Genomic DNA, 21,208 nt, shown 5'->3' on the forward strand with positions numbered 1-21,208 from the left:
TTTTTGTCATCTGGTAATAAAATAAAAAAAAGGTATTTCTTCCCATGCCTCGCAGCACATGAAGATCTGTCAGCCCTTTGTAAATTAGCTATTTTTTTCAAAATTATGAAAAAATACAGAACAGAATTATTATCATTGCAAATCACTTCACCGATGAGACAAGCAGCCTTTCTTTTTGGAAGTATTGTATTCCTGTCAAATCAAGTTTGCACCATGTAAAAAATAATTGTTGGCAGAGTAAATCTCAGCCCTGGAAGAGGATAGTTTTGTAGGAATCAAAAATTTAAAATGATTTTTCTCTGTTTGGTTGACAGGTTGGAAGAGAAACTAAGAAGGTATGAGCAATAAACATTCAGAATATCCTGTTTATAGGATGTTTTTTCTGCTATGAATAACACCAACCTCACACCTCCTTTAATTTGTAGATGCACCTTAATTTGCTATTTACTTTCATTATTTAAATTTCATTTTATTTTTAAAATGTTGAGGTTCAGGGATTATTTTTCTTTGTGTCAATGGTTGTGGGCGCCTCCATGGCAACCCAGTAGTGTGGGGGTGTCCAGCAACCTAAGCAGTTCTTTACAATCATACTGTCAGCCCTTGAATTAATGAGGAAAGCATCTGGGAAACTGTGATTGGCTTGCATTTAATTTCTCAAAGACCGTCTGTGAGAATTCAGATTTTTATTTAACGAAGAACAACGCTGTTTGCTTCCTTTTGATCATAAGCCATTAACTTAAAGGGGTAAAGTCTCTGTTTGTCTGCCTGAAGAATGCAAAAATATATTTAAGGGACTAAATAGGATAGCATCTAAGAATGAATGCTGGGTGATTAATTCTTCTTACAGCCTTTAAGATTGATAATGACTTGCTTCTATTCAGTTCTGGGAAATCTGATATTGCTGATAATGCAAATATGGGATCCACAGATTCTCTCATAAATGGCACAATAGATACAGGATGAAACAATTAGGTGGTTAGTTTGGGAGGTGATGCACTACTTCTTCTGTTAACACATGGCTTTTATTTGTTCCTAATGCATGGACCGGCTTAATCTCTTGGTGCTTGCCACATTGACCACCACCAGTGGGCTGATATCGCCTCCAAACGTGCATCTTGGCACCTCACAGTTCGGCGGGCAGCAACCTCCTTTGAAGAAGACCGCAGAGCCCACCTCACTGACAAAAGACAAAGGAGGAAAAACCCAACACCCAACCCCAACCCACCAATTTTCCCTTGCAACCGCTGCAACCCCATCGGACTTGTCAGTCATCCACGAGCCTGCAGCAGACGTGGACATACCCCTCCATAAATCTTCGTCCGCGAAGCCAAGCCAAAGAAAGAAGAATGCATGGACCTGAAGTTCTCAGTGCCACCCTGAATATCCTTTCTCCATTTTGAATAGCAGTAGTTGAATAGCATGAGTTGGCAGGGATGTTAACCTTTCTCAAGGAAAATTTAAGTATATGGTTCAATCTGTTTGTCTATCCTCTTGGTAACCTCTTTCTGCGAAAAACTCAGAATAAACTTCCTATTTCAGGAACCTCATATTCTGTCCATCAGAGCTGGGTGTGTGTAAGTTTAATTATCACAGAATATAGTGAGAAGGGTTCTTGGGTAAACAGACAAATAGGTTATCTCTAACTTTCTTATAGTCATTTAATGAGCACAACTAATAAGAGTATTGTTTACAATGAAAAGGAATATCAATTAGCATTGAGCAAAGGAAGCATGAGAGCACTGTTATGGGGTTCATTCAGGAGCCTAATGACTGCAGGGAAGAAACTATTTTCAAGCCTTTTGGTATGTGTTTCCATGATTAGGCCTTCTCCCTGATTGGGAGGAGGGAGAAGAGAGTGTGCCTGGAATGATGGATATTTCGGCATGTTGGCTGCTTCTGTTGGAAGCAGCAGATATAAATGGAGTGCAAGGAGGAGGGGGGGGGTGGGGTTCTTCATTAGGTTCTGAGTTGCATTCACTAACTTTTGTACTTTTTCTGATCTTGAGCAGAGCAACTTCCATACCACACTGTGCTGCATCCAGCAAATGTTTGGGATGATGCACCTTTTGCAGTTGTTGAGGGATAAAATGGGCACACTGAACCTCCTTAGTGCCCTGAGAAAGTAGAGGCATCAATGTGCTTTATAGACCTGTGTCAATATGTTGTCATTATCAGGCCATTGGATATATTTACTATTAACTTGAAACAATCTACTCTGTTAACATCAGGGCCATTAACATGGATGGTGTGTGGACACTGTCCTCTCTCTTGAAGTCAATAATAAACTCCTTTGTCTTACTGATGTTGGGAGAGAGTGTAATGAGGGGAATGAATGCAATGTGTGCCTCAATATTGGAATTTTGGCCAAGAAAGCCCATTGAAATTTGTTTTGCCAGTAGATTTGTAAGATTTTAAACCATATAAAACATTTACAGAGCGGAAACAGGCCATGCCAGCCTTTCGAGTCCGCACCGGTTCACTAGAACAAATCCACTAGCTCAATCCTCCCACTCTCCGCCAATATTCCTTCAACCCCCCTCACCTCCATGTACACATCCAACCTTCTCTTAAATGACAGACCCTGCCACAACTATCTCATCGGAAGAACATTCCATTCTGCCACCACTCTCTGAGTGAAGAAGCATCCTCTAATATTTCTCCTAAAGTTTTGGCCGTGGCAAAAGCTTTGGTGAAATCCAGTCCTTTGAGATTCCTGCTGTAGTGTAGCTAATCCATGACTCAGGAACACGCTGAAAGGCAGGAATCACGGCTGCCTGGTACTTTGTGTCTGACTTGAGATCTTAATCTTCAGCCATTCTTTACCTGAGATGGCTGAAGGATAGGCATTGAATGCAATGGTGAATCTTATCATTAATGTAAGTGGAGTGCATAATTCATTCACAACAACTGCTTCAATGCAATTTCACATGGACTACTTATTTACATTTGTTGAATGTATTAGTGCAAATCAAGTTGTCTTTCGATTTTATACTTGAGAAAGGGTCCAAAGCTAAAATTAGTCAAAGTTAAGCCTACACTACTTATGGGAAAAATGCATAATGTCTGTAAATGGTCCAGGCTGATACCTGGAATTTAATGTGACCAAAGCATAAACATTGGCACAATTCAACAGAGTACAGGATTGATGATTTTTCAATAACACAATGCTAACTTTGATACACGAGGCAGCAAGGAGAAAAAAAATCCTGTGCTGTTGAGGGCAAGGTTGAGCTCAAGGTTTGCAAAGTGTGTAGGAGAAGCCTGGGTAAGTAACATCCGTGCATTTTGCAGATGGTACATTTTCAGTCTCAAGTATATGAAGTGCTCAGTCATATAAATTTTATAGCTCACCCCATCAGGTGCAAACATTAAGATGCCTTAGAATTTTTAGGTCACACCATAAGATTAAGAAACATAGTAATCAGGAGTATTTATTGTTTTAGATTTTCATCAGAAACATTCACCATGAGTTAAATAAGATAGTCAAAAAAACAGATAGAAATCTCAACGCATAATTAACATATCCCTGTTCAGAGAAATGCAGACAGCGTACCAATTCCATGCTTCCAGCTCATTATTAGGATTTCTGCAAACAGCCAGAATTGCCCACGCTTTTTGTTGGCATCACACACTAACAGGAGGCTTAGTATCATTACCAGCTTCACTCCTTAAAGCTTAAAGGGAAGGTATATTGCAGCTGTATTAATTTCTGAGACTTATTTCACAACTGAATTACTCCTGGGAGAAAGTGACAATTGATGAAAGTTATTTATCTGAAATGTTAACTCTGTTTCTCTCTCAGGAGATACTGCCTTAACCTGTATTTTCTGCTTTTAAGAAGCAAAATATACCTAACCATGGGAAAGTGTGAGCACCTAGATTTTTCAACAATGCTGTAAATGTAAACAAGAGTGATCCTCTATCCTGAGCGAGAATGGATTTCCTCAAGCCAAGCGCACACTGATAAATCTACATGTAATCAAACGCTGTAGAAGTTAAAAAGCTTTGATGGAAGGCCAGATAAAAAGCCACATGAACTGCTCTACCAGTCAGACACTGCACATTCCACCTTATCCCATCACCCACAAGCATCACACCTCACAGCTTGAAAAGACGACACTATTTTACCAAAAAAGGGATTTATACATGGTAACCCAGGGCATGTGTACTGCAGCCAAAGCAAGAATGGCACAGATTCCTGTTCACTGAGTGGCAAGGTAATACATTAGCTGATTAGACTAGGAGCTGAAGAAGAATGCTGATGCATATAGAAAGACAAAACTCTTGGTGCATTAGGAAGTTTTGACATTTATGCTCAATGTTAAACAGTCTTATACCAGTATCATTGGTCTTTAGGTCGTCTTTCTGAGGTAACCATGATGTAAAATCTGAAGGCAGATATTTCAGCTTTGAAAATGATGCCACACATATTTCCACATTACTTTTCAGTCCATGTCCTTCCCTGTTCACTTAGACATCTATATCCTCCTGAAGCCTTTTGGCATCCTCTCCCATGCCACTTCACTTTGATTCATCAGCATACATTAACATTAAACATTACATATGATGCCTGATTTCTTCATCCACAGCTGGCAAGCAAAGACCAATATCGCACTAGTCAAAGACACAACCCAAAAATGAATCTGTTACTCCTACTCATTGTTTTTTTTATTCAATAACCGATTTTCATACCTCCCCAAAATATTATTCCCATTATAAAGAATCCTAATGTTGTTTAACAATGTTAAGTCTCACCTCATCCAAGGCTTTCTAAAAGTTCTATTATCTGATTTGCTTTTCTCAACTCTGCACGTTACAATCTCAAAACCTTGAACAGATTTGCAAAGATCAATTTCCTTTCATGAATTCATGTCTATGGCCATTCCTGTTATTAATTTCTAAGTATTCTGTAATCAATTTTTCATAATACACACACACACACACACACACACACACACACATATATATATATAACTAAAATTTTCCTATCTTCCCAATCCACGTTTTGAATTCATCTGACTTACCTGACAGGCATCTTGCATTAAGGTAAATACATTCAGTCTATCAGACCCTTGCCTGGACTTGCTTTTACTTCGACATTGGCCTCAACTTTCTCATACATTAGAAAAAAAAAACAAGCATCCAGAGGAAAGAGTGGTTCAAGTGTTATGTATTCAGACAGCAGGAATAGAAATTAGCCAAGACCATGTTATATTTAAAATATTATTTTAATTATTCAATACCAATAATATAACACCTTATCTAACTTATCCAAACTTAACCCCCAACTATACTTAAAGATATGTGTGTGTGTGTGTGTAAAAATATCCAAAAGGCCTAATTCTGGAATGTCCATTCAAAGTCCAATCTCAGAAATCCAGTGCTGACACGAAGACTCATAAATTGATACAAAGAAGTATTTACGAATGAGGTGGGAGAGAACAGGATGACAGACTGTTGTAAACTAATGAAATCCTTTTTGGGATGGCTCCAGAGAAATGTCCTTTTCAGACTGAGTGACAACCAAAACTCCTCTTTTCCTGGCATAAGGGAAACAAAGCAAGTGGTTTTCACAAAGTTTCCAGAACCCTTTTGTGGGTCAGCCGAAATGTCCTCACAATGGTCATGATCCAAATGCAGTATTCCTCTGCTTCAAGAATCCTTTCGTGGGTCAGCTGTTTAAAGTGACCTTCCCTTTTGGTCATGGTGTGGAACACTAATTCCCCTTCAAAAGTCAACGTTCCTTTGACCATGGGGGTGGGAATATATTCATTCTCCTTACAGTGAGAAATCAGACGAACTGTCTATTACCACACGAGGCACTTCAGCACAGTATCCCTTCACAGAGATACTTCTCCAAGTGCTGCTTCCTTAAAATGGCTCCTGTTGCTTTAATCTGTTGGTCACATGATCTCTGCACTGGTGTTTCCTGGCACTTCTGCTCTCTTCTGAGGTATCCAATTTGAGTACATGCTGTCCTCAGTCTGTCAACCCACAGTCAATCTCCAGACCCTGCATTTTGATTTGTTCTCTTAAAGTAACAGTCCTACTCAAATGAAAATGAACTGAAAATGGGAGCACTTAATACAAGTAACTTCTATGGGGGATGGGGAAGGAATTGCCGAATTTTTGGATCAAGAACCTGCATCAGTCCTGAGTGCTTGCTGAATTATTCTAACAGTCTGCTTTTTGATCCATTTCCCCATCTGCAGTCTCATGTCTCCATTTTTCATCTGACATACTTTGACTCTGCACCCTCTCTAGTGGGGGAAACTATAAAATGATTTATTGGTGAAACATATTGACTGTACACTTAAAATTGTGAACAACTTGCATTTGAGCATTTCTAGTTATCGTAGATAATAATGTGACATTGCAAAGGAAGTTAGTGTGTAACATCATTTTGTTGGCACATCCTAAATGATGAAACCCAAATGTTTGCCACATTGCTTGACTGCTCATTTAAAAATAAATTGGGATGTAATAGTATTAATAACAGCTGTTCACGCTTTTTTTTCCTGCTCAACCTTAGACATTGCTAGATATAAGTTTGCCATAAGTGTTCATAGTCCCTCTTGATATTCAGAAATCTGTCAAACATAAAATGGATATTTTCAACGCAGATTCCACGAATGCTGTGTCAAAACTACAATTCAGAAAAGCCTGGAAGACCTAATTTTTATTCAATAACCAATTTTCAATCCTCCCCAAAATATTTTTCCCATTATAAAAAATCCTAATGTTGTTTAACAATGTTAAGTCTCACCTCATCCAAGGCTTTCTAAAAGTTCTATCATCTGATTTGCCTTTCTCAACTCTGCACGTTACAATCTCAAAACCTTGAACAGATTTGCCAAAGATCAATTTCCTTTCATGAATTCATGATGTCTATGGCCACCAAATTTCAAAGGATTCTTCAGTATGGGGCAGCATGGTTAGTGTAGTGGTAAACACAATGCTGTTACAGCACCAGCGACGTGGGTTTGAATCCGGCACTGTCTATAAGGAGTTTGTATGTTTTCCCCATGACTGCATGGGTTCCACGAGGTGCTCTGGTTTCCTCCTTCTGTTTAAAATGTACTGGAGTTGTAGGTCTATTGGGTGCAATTGGGTAGCACAGGCCTGTGGGCCAAAAGCGCCTGTTACCATGCTGTATGTCTAAATTTAAATTTATTTTGGGTCATAATGTAAAAGGTTTTTGTCAGGAGTTAAAGGGCCATGTACAATGATTACTGTTGCTTTTGGATTTATTACAGAGTAAAACCAATGTATGATGTGACAAAATCAGCACTGCATTTCTGGGAGGAGTTCTTTCGTCATTTGAATAAATCCCTGCAATGATTTTATCTGTGTGGTGGAACATGGTAGTGCAGGAAGTGACCTCACTCCCCTGTACAGGATGGCCCGCCTCCAATGCTGTAACTCCCCCCTGTAGATTCCCAATCAAGGCTGATGGCCCTAATCTCCTCCCTCCATACCAGCCTTGGATCTGGGCCAGCAGCATGTAAAGATGTGCCTAACGTTTCAGGTTATTAAAGCCTTTAATCACTCACCGAGCCTGCTTGTGGTTATTAATCATGCTACAATTGAATAACTTGATTACTTGCCATGGACAAGGCGATCTGAGTGGAGAAGCTGGAGACGACTCCAGGGATCCAGAGGCCTCCGTCAAGTTTGATATGTGGCTGCAGTGTTTAAAGGCCTACGCGATCTCTGCCGACGTAGACAAGTACAATCTGCTCTTTTCATCGGTGGACTATCAAGCTTAACAAATAATACAGGACTGCAAAAAGTACAATGAAGCGATAGCCCTGCTGCAGCAACAATTTGGTGCTCCCATGAACTCCATGAGGGAGCTGGGATGAGCCCATGGGTGCGTAGATGTGACCGTGGTGGTCTACCAAGAGGAGCTCACCTGCGATGGGTTAATGGCTGGCTTCTGTTCGAACCAGGTCTACGAGCAACTCCTGGAGAAAGGCAATTGGACCCTACAGGAAGTTGTGCAGATGGCTCAATCGCTGGAGACAGCCCAGAAGAACGAGGAAGCTTACTCTGCGAGCCAGGTGGCCACCAGGTGTGGTGCACTGCCACTGCCATCTTGGGACTTGGGAACTCTGACTGGCATTTCCTCCGCTAAGCACACAAAGAGCAACTACTGAGGCCAGTCCAAGCACCAGAGGAAGTACTGTTCAGCCTGTAGCACGACCTGCTCAAACTGCAGGAGGAAGGGGCACTACACCAAGGTATGCTGTTCTAAACCTTCCTCCAGCAGCACTGCATGCGGACCACGCCCCACGTCACCATCTTGGATTGACCCACATCCGGCAGCTGAGATCTGGAGGAAGACAACATGGGATGACGTTACGTCCAGCGTCTCTTCCGGGCTCCACTGCATGCGATCCATGGGGCCAGCCATCTTCAAGATTTTCATGGCAGCCATCTCAACACGACAGCAGCAACGACTCCAACAAGGATGCAACCAGTGCTGTGGCGATCACAGCAGCAGATAAAGCCTCAAGACTGGCTGAAACTGTGAACTATGAAAGACTGCACAAATGGTGATGATGGACGCTGTCCAACTTAACCCTGCTGAACTTTATCTAAAAAAAAGGGGTGAATGTGGTGGAACACAGAGGTGCAGGAGGTGATCTCACTACACTGTACAGGCTGGCCCACCTCTGACCCTGTAACTCTTTCCTAACTCCTCCCCGTAAGATTCCCAGTAAAGGCTGATAGCCCTAGTCTCCTCCCTCCATACCAGACTTGGATCCGGGCCAGCAGTATGTAAAGATATGCTTGACGTTTCAGGTTATTAAAGCCTTTAATCACTAGCTTCAAGCTTGCTTGTGGTTATTGATCCTGCTACTATCAGTGGAAGACCTCTTTGTATTTAATGAAAATAGATTGACTTCTTTCTTGATGCTGGTCATAAATATGCCATCCCTGAGATCCCCTGGTATGATCTGCCCTTCCCAGATGAGGAAGAAATATTTTAAGGATGTTGATTGTTTCAGAGGCTTTTTTGTATTTTAGCTATTGGATGGCACTTTTGACATCTTGTCCATACTGCTAATATTATAAAAGGTAGTGCACTGTAGAAGGGAGTGCAGGACTCTTAATACAAAGATGGAGTTTAGGTAGAGAAGATCTTCAGTGTTCCTTCCAGTGAACATTGATGACCTCTCTGTCCTTCAAAGTTATCCTACTTTCTGGATTCCTTGGGGTGTGTCCTGAATATTTGTCCATGTTGTCAGTATTGAAAATGCCATATGTATAGTTGCTGATCTCTTGTGTCCTATCTACCAATCATCCATTCTGCAGGTCACAAATTTCCTCTCAAACATAGTTAGACCAATGGAGATGCTCTGTACTTACTCTGACAGGATGAATCTACCTCCATCATCTGATAAAGACATCAACTGACCAGAGGAGCTCTGGATGATCATGAATGCAGCAGAAGGTGGGGTGTCCTTCCCAAGAATTGTGCTTTAATTTATTTGATTTATAATTTGATATTGTCTCAAAGCAAAGCTTGACATTTCTGTGTGTTAGAAAGTATGTGAATATTAGATAATGAGAATTAGTAACTATTGGAAATTGCTTGCAAAATATTCTTTCAATATTTTATGATATAACTGTGCATCACAAGATCACAAGAAAAAGGAATGCCTCTACAATCTCCAAGGCCACCTCCTTCAGAACCCATGAATGCACCTCATCCAGTCCCGGATGTTGGCACTGTATGAACATTGAGGCCTGGATGAGATGAGAATCTCTCTCAACTAGGGAAGTAGATTGTCCAGTGCACAAATCTAACTTGTTTCTCAGATCGAAAGTGATTAATTTGATAGAAGTTGAAAAAAGGAAACCAATCCAAGAGGAAGTGTTGCTTATTGTAATTTAGTAAAAGTTGTCATTAAGGTTATTGTAATTACCAGCTAAATTTGGTTACTTTGCACATTTTCCTCTGCTTGAACAAAGAATACATGAGATCATTCTTCATATCAGGATGGCTCTTAAACAATCCATTTGAATTCCTAGCTTTGGTGCCAAAAGATGCACATACCCTATACAAAGTTTAGAGTGTTTTTTTAATTTAAAAAATGTAACTTTAATTTTAATTTTATTAATTTAATTTTTTTGAAGATTTTTAATTTTAGACATACACCATGTTAACAGCCCATGCCGTCAAAATACCCCAATTAACCGACAACTCCGCACATTTTGAAGGATGGAAGGAAACTGAAGCACCTGGAGAAAACCCAGGCAGACACGGGAAGAATGTACAAACTCCTTACAGACAGCATGGGATTCGAACCTAAATCACTGGTGCTGTGATAACATTGCGCTAACCGTGCCATTCTTTTCTTTGATTGTTCAGTGTGTAATTGTATTGTCTTTTTAAATAGCAGTTGCACTCTTTGTAAAGATAGGTTCTGTTCCAACTTCTGACATTAAACACACTCTTAGAATGTGACCACCCACTCCAAAACATCTCATCTTGTGAAAGTAACTCCTTTCATTCTCTTCTCCACATTGTACAAATTCCACATAAAACAATTAAAATTACTTACTAAAGGTCGGAGATCAGGATGGGCAAGTATGTAACCATTATTGGTATTCAGGAATGCATAACCATGGACTCCAAGCTGCATGATAAATATGAAAAGGAAAGAACAATTTTAAACAGCTGTGAATCAACAGAGAAGCAAAATCACTTGTTATTTTCTCTCTCTTTTCAATCTAAGTTTACACTGGGTTTATAGTCTATCCAGTTTGTGTGCAAGATGTACTTGCATTGTGTGGCAACAATAGATAATGCTTCTTGTTGATGTATTTCTATCTATTGTTAAAGATTATTTCAAACTGTTGCATAAATATATCTATCGGTTGTGTTTCATGTAGCAAGGGAACTTAAGGGGGCACTATCTGCCTTTGTATAAAAAATAACTGTTACTGGGATTGTACACAAGTCTTGTTGCTGCTCCTCCTGTAAGTGAATTATACCATAGCTCAACATGAGTGAGGATTAGAGTCACCAAAAAATCACCAATTTACAGCAGCAATAACAAGAAATTATTGTAAGTTGCCAGAAAAATATGGGAGCAATAATAAATTTGCTGGCATGACAGGAAAGGGATGAAACAATAATGTGCCCAGAAGAAGCCCTGGTTGAATAATTGAAGAATGTGGTTGGGGAGGAAGATCAGTGAACTATGTGAAATAAGGTAATGGTAGGACGTTAGAAAAAAGTGCCAAGATGGAGTTAAGCATAAGGGCAAGTGTGGCTGCATGAAATAGACATGTCTGTTTGCTCATAGTTTTGCTATTATCTGATTCCACCTGCATTGAATTCGCCCATCATTATTGAATGAAGATCTACCGGGACCAATGCTTGAAGAGGGCGCACAAAATTAGTGAACCGGTGCGGACTCGAAAGGCCAACATGGCCTGTTTCCGCTCCGTAAATGGTTATATGGTTATGGTCTTAATGAAAGGAAAAATAAATGGCTGTTGAAATGTCTTTCTGAAAAGCTAGGACCAATGGATTTAGTGAAAATCTAAGCCAATGTGGTTGGTGTGGTGTGCAGCAACTGAAAGAAAATGCCACACAATAGTTGTGAGTAAGTTGAACAAACCAACAGTCTTTACTGGAACTCTCCAAGAGCTTATCAGCACCACTCCCATGATCCTTTGTGGCCCCTCCCACTGGGACTAGTGTGAGCCTGCACCTCCATGACCTGGTGAGATAAAACATTCTGCTGCTGACAGATCATACATGATCTTCTTAAGCTTACGGTTCGCTTGCTGATTGTCAAACATGTCCATAACTCAGAAGGACACAGAGTCAAGATGCAACATTATGGGTACCACTAAAAATCTATACATCAAACCAATGTAACAAAAATGCACTCACTTTATATCTGTAGGCTTCAATTTGCCTCCTACCTAAATGACTCTCACACAAAGTGACAACAAACAACAGGAGCCATTGTGACACAGAGGAGCAGTGAAGTATCAATGAATAATAGATTACTACACCAAACACAGGGGATAGTGGCAACTCTGGTTCACATCAATAAAATATTTCAAAACAACCCCTGAAATACATGACACACTAGACATTTTATGATATCTATTTCTGTTTCGTTATTAAATCTGAAATTACTCATTTCCGCTTAGCTGGGTATGAAAGACAATGATATAATGCATTAACTAACTGGAGCTTAAAACTTTCCACATGTATTCCTCCAGACCCCACTCTAAGTATGAAAAGTATTGATGCAGCTTACAACTTACCTTATATCTTGGTGCTAGCTTCAATAGTTCTTTCAGTGGAACATCTGAACCTGCAACTCCCAGGAGAATACCATGTGCTCTCTACAGAAGTATCGTGAGGGAAGATTAAATCAGAAAGAACCAACAATCTTAAAACCACCACCTATAATCACTCTTCTTTGCTACCATTATAAAATACAGATGGAATTTTGAGCTTTAATGCTTCATACGGTGCATACCTTGATTGTTTGTCACCTTTAACAACATTTCAAAGAACAAGTCATAGGTCACGTCAAGGAACATCACTTTCTTGGGCCATTGACAAGACTGAGACAACATGTATGTTGGGGTTCTGGGATAGAGGAATATACGAAGCAATGTGAAGTACACAATTTGTTGCAACATTGGAAGCATTAAGGAGATGCCTAATGGAGGAAACACAGTTGGCAAGGATGTGAGAACAGAGGGGGCTTGCAAGCATTACACCACACCAGCATTTGCCAGCAATGTTGAAGGTGGATGGGTTGCAAAAATATAGTAAGCTAGTGTAAGTAAAGAAAAACAGGAAAATGTACTGAATCTTTTATAGAGTAGACATGCTTTTTTCCACATCCTGTATTTTGTCCATTTCCTGATCAAGTTTATTATTCTGAAGAACCAACTTCCTTGTTCAATAAAATTATGGCTGAACTTTTACCTCTGCATGACATTCCTGCACTAATACTAAATCCATTGATTTTCTTAATTTTCCTCATCTTTTCAAACAGAATATTCCAAGTACTGCCAACTCACTCTCAATAAAAACACTTTTCTTCTCCTCTTCAAAGCTTTTGGCATGATCATGAATCGACACTCATTGGTTACTGACACACAAATCAAAGGGAAGAGGTTTTTTCAAATGTTTCAGCCAAATCTATTATCTCACTAGTAACTAGTGAAGTTCTGCAGGGATCTGTTCTGGGACCCCTGCCCTTTGTAATTTTTTATAATTGACCGAGATAAAGAAGCGGAAGGACGGATAAGTAAGTTTGTGGATGATAAATGTTGGAGGAGTTGTGGATAGTCTGAAGGTTGTCATAGGTTACAAAAGGATATAGACAGGATGCAGAGTTGGGTGGAAAAAGTGGCAGATTGGGTTCAATCCAGAAAAATGTGAGGTGGTGCATTTTGGAAGGTCAAACCAGAAGGCGGTGTACAGGGTTAATGGTCAGATGCTTAACAGTATGTAGGAACAGAGGGTCCTTGGGGTCCAATCCATTCATATTTCAAGGTGGCCGTGCAAGTTGATAGGATAGTTAAGAAGCCCTATGGGATACTGGGCTTCATTAATAGGGGGATTGAGTTCAAGAGTCAAGAGGTCACATTGTAACTCTACAAATCTCTGGTGAGACAGAATATTGTGTTCACTTTTGGTCACCTCATGTTAGGAAGGCTGTGAAAGTTATGGAGATGGTGTAGAGGAGATTTACCAGGATGTTGCCCGGATTGGAAAATATGTCCTATGAGGCATGGTTAGCAGAGCGAGGGCTTTTCTCTTCGGAGTGAAGAAGGATGAAAGAAAACTTGATAGAGATCTACAAGATTCTGAGAGGATAGTCAGCACCTGTTTCCTAGGGCAGGAATAGAAAACATCAGAGAACGACTGTACAAAGTGAAGGGAGGAAAGTTTAGAGGAAACTTCAGGGGCAGGTTTTTTTTTACATACAGAGCTGTGGTTGCTTGGAATGCCTTGCCGGGGTGGTGGTGAAGGCTGAAACAATTGGGACATTTAAAAGAGTCTTAGTTATGCACATGGGTGAAAGAAAATTAGGTTACGAGATGGGGAAGATTTTTATATTTTGGTAGGAGTATATTAGGTCAGGATAACATTGAGGGTTGAAGGGCCTGTACTGTGCTGTAATGCTCTATGTTCTCACAACCATCCTTTACTTCCAAGGAAAACAATCTTAATGTTTCCAACCTCTGTTTGCATGGTTACTGTCTGATGTTTAACCCTGTCAAATATATACAAACTGAGGCTGAGCAAAGGGAATGGTGATTTGTACTCACGGTTTCATTCTTTCTGCTGAAAACTGGCATGGCTACTGTGCTCATAAGCAGCAGATTCTGTGCAGCTGATTGAAACAGCTGTCAAATAAACAGATGATTAGATCTTAATAAAAAGGACAAGAGGCAAGGGTGATAACAGATGGGCAGCGCATAACTGCTTCTGGACCTCTGAAAGCAAAATGGAACTCAAGAGACAGAAGACATGAAATGATGCTTAAGATCATTCTTAAAACTCGATGGTTAAAAGGGATAAGATGTTCTAAAAAAAAATTGATACAATCCCATGAATGTCAGACAGCAGCAGGGTGGGGCAAGGCAATATTTTTTTTTAACCACATGTGGTTTCTGAGAAATCAGACATAGATATTCTTGAGAAAAAGGCTCCTGTTTCCCCTAACGACCAAGGTGAGATGCAGGATCCAGATATGCTAGTTTGCAAAACACTGAATGAACTGTCTAAACATAGAATTTTTTTTAAAAATTCATACTGCTGAGAGACTTTTTCAGATTATGAAGCATATGCACACAATGCTTCCAGCAAGAGAAATAAAAATAAATCAATATCACCATTTTCAGAATTAATTCACACAAACAAATTTCCTTCAGAACATCTCAGAAGGGGTGAGTTAACTGTAAATATGGGATCTTTTAATACTGTAATTCCTTTGTAACCTTTGCAGAATGTTCTGGTTACTTTCTTTGACATTCTTAAGCTATGCATAATCAAAAAAAAATAACTTCATGCAGTTCACATTATGTACATACAACACTATTTTAAATACACACAACACCGCACAGTTCAAGGAAATGACTAATGATTTCAGAAGACAACAAAAAATAATGACAACACATGCTGTGTTTACCTCCATAGACTGTAGCAGTTAGCAGTGATGAGATTGACAGAGAAATGATGATGTAAGAGGATGATGATATTGAGTATAAGAGAGGGATCGAGGAGAGTAAATTATAAATGAGAAGAAATGACAAAATATTCAGTCACATTAAACCACAAAATGACAGTAAAGCACTAATTAATAAAATGAACCAAACAAGTCTGCTAGTAATGTAACATTAAATTGCATCACATATATAAACACCACAAATCAAAACCATTAAGAAATTCCTGTCAAGTATGATCTTTTAAATAACCGATAAATCCTTCCATGCAATGTAATAGATTCTGAAGAATATACTGTTTGACTTCCTTTGCTCAGGAATGCTTGCTTGATTTCCTTTCACGTCGGAGATCCTGATCACCTAGTGGAGATCAGCAACACAAAGCTCGGGGCATCACTGACATAACGGCCTTGCATGCAGTTCCTGTTACCCTTTTTATTTTCAACTCATGACATTTATTGGAAAACTTCATCAACTTTTGCAAAGCAATTGAAATTATAAACATTCCTATCATTAGCTAAGTAAAAAGAAATATCAAAATGTTACTCCCAGGCAATGGGTGCAGCAATTCCTCAGAAACACGCATTGAACCTCACAATGACCAATGCAACGCAATAAGAATATAATGGAAGGATCCTGGGAATAGACTGCTGGAATTGCATTCTTCAAGATCCAAAAAAACAGAAAGTTACATGATAAAATAACTTCTGCATTTTTTTTTTTTACAGTCTGCAAATTTCTTTCCATTTCTCATAGAGAGAAAGAACAAACATTCCCTGTGGTCTGAAAGACAAGTGGAAGTGAAAGGTCTGAGCCATTACCAAACCTTTAACCAATCTTTCATTTTTAGGGTTTATAGTGGAGCTTTTAACCAAATTGTTTAAAATAGATTCACATCATAAAAATATACTATTGTCGTTGTTTTTAATGAAGCATCTGTTCAGCTGCAGAAACTAAAAATTTCAGTGTGTGTGTACAATGTATATGAGAATAAATCTGCTATTGTTAACCACTACTGTAGTAAATAGAACATCACAGTAAGATTATGCCATTTAAGCTTAAGCCTTTAGGTCGGCTACCTATGGTCTATATACTTTCATTTCCTGCCTGCTCTTGTGCCCATCTAAATCATTGTTAAAAACAAAAATCTCAACAAATCATTGTTTCACTTTTAATAGATAATCAATCTATTCAGTGAGTGCGACTTTTTCTGCCTTGATCCAATTTTTAACTTCTTTCCACTATACATCAAAAAATATAAAGTACATTTTGGTTTGGAGCTGGTTCCTATGTAAGCTTCATTGAACACTATATTCTGCACAGTTTATCGGTGTGTTATTGACTTAAACAAGTCCAGCTACATCATAGGAGCCAGTCTCCATATTCCAATCAGGAAGAGACATCCATAAACAGGAAATGAACTATTGAACTTTCAAAGTTATTTGAAATGTTTAAAGGGATTTCTTCCTATCAAAGTTTGCCCATGAATATATTTCATGCACAACATAAGAAAGATGTTTGATAAAGTTGGTCTTATTTATAGTGTGCCCCAAGTATTTCCCCCAAGTAAAAACCAGTCTAAACTTCACCATCCCTAAAAGGGAGATATTAAAGTTACTGAACAACTGAGAACATATAAAAAATTATCTCTATTATCTGAGACTAACTAATAATACTCTACAACCTAGTTAGTACAAAAAAAATCAAAAGATTATTTCCAAAATAGAGCACAGAAAAAAAAGTTAATAAAAAATTCAGGAGAAAATCTTGTCTGAATAGAGGTTACCTGAGGAGACCTTTGAACATAATACACAATGTATTAGAGTAAGAGTGAGATTATAGATGCATGGCTGTGGCTCTGAAAACTCAACAATCAACGGTAGAGAAGAGAGAGCAGGAAATGCAAAGAACTGCATGGAGAAGCAAAATTAAGTTACAGTGATCAGCGTGGGTGTGATAATGAAAGGAATTAGTAAATCAGAACAAATTCTGCAACTGACAGGTGTAATGATATGGATTGTATATAGTCATTGGCTGGTAAAGGCACGGGCTGGCCCGCACCCTGATGACACTCTCCACTGGATTCCTCCCTGTGGCCTAGACCACCTCTCCCTTCCCTGCACTTCTCTAGCTTGGATCCGGGCCAGATCAAGTCTTCTATACAATAAAGCCTAATGTTCCCCTCAGTCTTTGTCCTTGTGGTTATTGGGGCAACTGGTAGTCCCCACCAACTGGCTGATCTTACTGGCTTTTTCCAGTACTCCAGGATTTCCAGCCACATTTCCCAGTGTTCACAATGAATGGGATTGGGGATGATAATATAAGCATGGATAGGGAAGTGTTACACTAACAAAAAAAATGAATCACAATTAAAGAGTCATTTTCAAATTGGTAATCTGTAATTAGTGGACTGCCACATGGAGAGCTGAGGCTTCAACTATTTATTATCCAAAGTTTTTTATTTCCCACAGCCACATTTGTTGATGATTCAAAGTCACTTGAGTTGAGAACACAAACCCTTCAAAAAGTTTTATCAGAAGTTTAGTGAGTGGACAAAAATGCAGATTGTAATGGATTTGTGTTAATCTTTAGTTATAAAATATATATTTCTTAGTTTGTGGGCTGGATACAGGGTCACACACAGGTTACATTACATTTACAGAAACTCAGAAAGAAAGTTCATTTTCGGAGTCGATGTGTCTGGAAAAAAGAGCCATAAATCTGAAATAGTTTTTTAATTGGAAACTCAAGTACTATGAGTGGTTCTTAAAAGCATTTTTGAGTACATTCATCATTATGCTGACAGTTGTGTCAAAACTCAAGTACCATTGGAATGACCTGTGTAGACTTTAACAGACATGAGGGCAGAAGTTTGTGGATGTGAAGTGACAAGAATGTTTTGGACAGAAATGAAACAGAAACAGTAGTGATGTCAGGTCACTTTATTTCAGAGAAACATAAATGAAGAGAGAGAGAGACATTTTGAAACAGTTGGAAGAAATTGACCCTCCTGCGAAAGACACAGGGACAAAACAGTAGTCTCTGGAGAGAAGAAGATGCTGTTCTCTAGTGTATTATCCTTATAGGAGATACACAAAATCAGTGGCCATAAAGAAGAGTCACTTCACTGTGTCTTTGAATAAGGAGGACAGTTTCAGAATATAAAATACAGTAACCAGAAAAGGTTACTCCTGGAAAAGGGGAACACACAAGTGACGTAAAAGTAAATTAGACCACTTTGCTCTTGATTAAGAAAGAAATCAGAGGAAAACAGATTCCATAACTCTTAGGCAAGAAATTAAGGAGCTTGTGAAATCGCTTGGAGGAAGTAATCTCTCCGAAAGACAACTCATCAAAAGACTTGTGAGTTTAAAGAGATTTGAAGACATAATGTTTAAAAATGCTTCATTATTACTTCTGTACTGCGATTTAAAAATCTTCAAGCAAAACAAAATATGTTTGATGCTGGAGTTTAAAACTGACTTTTCAGATTTAAGATTAAAATGTAATAGTTTGGGATTTAATTTCACACATACGCACACACATATACATTTGCGCATAGTGAGGTTTAAGATAGAGTTAAGTTTAGAGATAAGTAAGAAATGTAATGTTATTAATAGTTTAATAAAAACAATTATCTTTAATTTACCATTGTCTGGTGAATTTTCCATTGCTATTCCTTTGTCAGTACTAATAACATTTTATTAGTTCGTAACAAGATAGATAACAATAAGAGAAAATGTGAGGCTATCCACTTTGGAAGGAAGAATAAAAAGCAAATTATGACTTTGAGAGTGAGACGTACAATGGGATCTGGGAGTCCTGGTACTAGAAACCCAATAAAATCTTGTATAGGAACAGAAGACTAATGGAGCATTGTCCTTTATTGCAAGTCATGGAGCATGAATGCTGTTGTGATGCTATATTATAGAGTGCTCGGGAGACTATTCCTGGTGTAGTGCAACAGAAAATAAACTCTTCTGATCTCTGGCTTAAATGGAAAACCATATGACCATAACACTTAGGGTCAAAATTAGGCCATTCAGCCCATCTTCTCTGCCATTTGATCACGGTTGATTTATTTTTCTCGCTCAACTCCATTCTCTTGACTTCTCCCAAACTTTTAATATATTTAGTAATCAAGAACCTATCAATGCACTCGCTGACTTTTTTTGCATCCAATTGACCATCTCACCCTGGATCCCATGTGATCTCACCTTCCAGACTAACCTACCATGTGGGATCTTTCAAACATCTTGACATGGTCCATGTAGACAAAGTCTACCATCGTGCCCTTGTCAATTCTCTTTGTAACTGCTTCGAAAGACTCAATTAAGTTTGTGAGCCGTGATTTCCTATATTCAATTCTGTGTTAATTATCTACAATCCTCGTCTTTGAAAGTGCAGGTAAATCCTTTCTGTCAGACTCCCCTCAATATCTGATGTCCAGATCATCAGTCTGTAGTTTCTTGGCTTGTCCTTGCAGCCCTTCTTAAATAAAGACATAGTAGTAGTCATCCTCCAAATGACCAATATCTCACCCATGGCTAACGACAGCTTCTCATGATGTCTTGGATAATGGTCAGGCCTGGGCATTTATCCACCTTTAAGTGTTTTAAGACTGACAGCACCACCAACTTTGTAACATGGATAAGTTTCAAGACATCACTGTTATCTTCCCCGTACTGTATTCTCTAGCTTCCAAGACCTTTTCCCTAGCAAATATAGATGAGAGGTATTAATTTAAGACCGTGCCCAGCTCCTGTGGCTCAACACAGAGATGACCACATTGGTCTTCTGAATTCTCTGCTAAAGATACATCAAGTCTTCGTTTTGCCACTCTGACATTTCTTTTAAGTGTATTCCTACATCTCTATTCCTCAAAGGATTCACTTTATCCTTGCTGCCTTTTGCTGACATATATCTCCTTTTTACTGACCAGAGCTTAAATATTTCTCATCAACCAGGATTCACTAATACTGCCAGGCTTGCCCTTCACTCTAACAGAAAAATGCTGGTTGTGAACTCACCCACACTCTCCACACCAACAAAAATAGCCTTGATCCAATTTCAGTCCAACTTATTATTTCTTAAAAAATTCATACACACACCCATTCAAGTCCACAAATCCTTGTCACTCAAATAAGCTACACCCCCAGTATTGTTACCATAATTTTTTAAAACAAATAAAATTATTGTCCATAAGTGCTCCCTCAATGACACTTCAGTCACTTGGCCTGACTCATTTCCCAATCAGAGGTGTAGTTTTACTCCCTCTTGTGGGGCTATCCACATATTTCTTGAGAGAACCTTTATGGACAATTTCAGTCCATCCAAGCCCTAGTCAATAATAGGGAATTTAAAGTCCCCTCTGTTACAATAGTGTTGTTCTTACAGCTACCTGCCATCCACTCATATACCTATTTCTTTAATTCCTGCTATTGTGGGCCTATCAAACTGATCACTGCACTTCTTATTCCTAAGTTTCACCCACAAAACTTTACTGGACAATCCCTGAGGAATATTCTCACTAAGTACTGCTATGATATTCTCCTTAATCAACAACGTACTCCCGCTCTTTTTGCTCTATCTCTATCACACCTGTACCATCTATATCCCTGGTTCTTCAGCTTATTCTGAAAACCTTCCTTAAATGTCAACACTGTATTCCTTAATCTGATTTGCCAGTTCATTTTAAATTTAAATTTTAAATTTTTTTAGACATACAGCATGGTAACAGGTTATTTCGGCCCACAAGTCTGTGCTGCCCAATTCAGATCCAATTAACCTACACCCTCAGTGCGTTTCGAACGGTGGGAGGAAACCAGAGCCCCCGGGTAAAACCCACGCAGACATAAAGAGAATGTACAAACTTCTTACAGATAATGTGGGATTTGAAACCTGGTCCCAGTTGCTGGCACTGTAAAGGCATTGCACTAACCAATAAACCACCATGCCGCCCATTTACACTAGGTCTGCTTTC

At 39.0% G+C, this 21,208-nt stretch overlaps 1 protein-coding gene across 1 annotated transcript in view; it reads right to left on the reverse strand.

Annotated features, from left to right (window-relative positions):
- LOC138745230 (voltage-dependent calcium channel subunit alpha-2/delta-4-like) overlaps positions 1-21,208 on the reverse strand; it is a 270,894-nt gene that overhangs the window by 171,825 nt on the left and 77,861 nt on the right. The window contains exons 16-18 of the mRNA XM_069902292.1: positions 14,329-14,406; positions 12,301-12,381; positions 10,575-10,649 (exon numbers count right to left, since the gene is read on the reverse strand). Of these exons, the coding sequence (XP_069758393.1) occupies positions 10,575-10,649; positions 12,301-12,381; positions 14,329-14,406 (234 nt within the window). The remainder of the gene's footprint in view (positions 1-10,574; positions 10,650-12,300; positions 12,382-14,328; positions 14,407-21,208) is intronic.

This window comes from Narcine bancroftii, chromosome 11 (assembly GCF_036971445.1).
Source record: "Narcine bancroftii isolate sNarBan1 chromosome 11, sNarBan1.hap1, whole genome shotgun sequence".
In the NCBI taxonomy this organism is placed as follows: Eukaryota; Metazoa; Chordata; class Chondrichthyes; order Torpediniformes; family Narcinidae; genus Narcine; species Narcine bancroftii.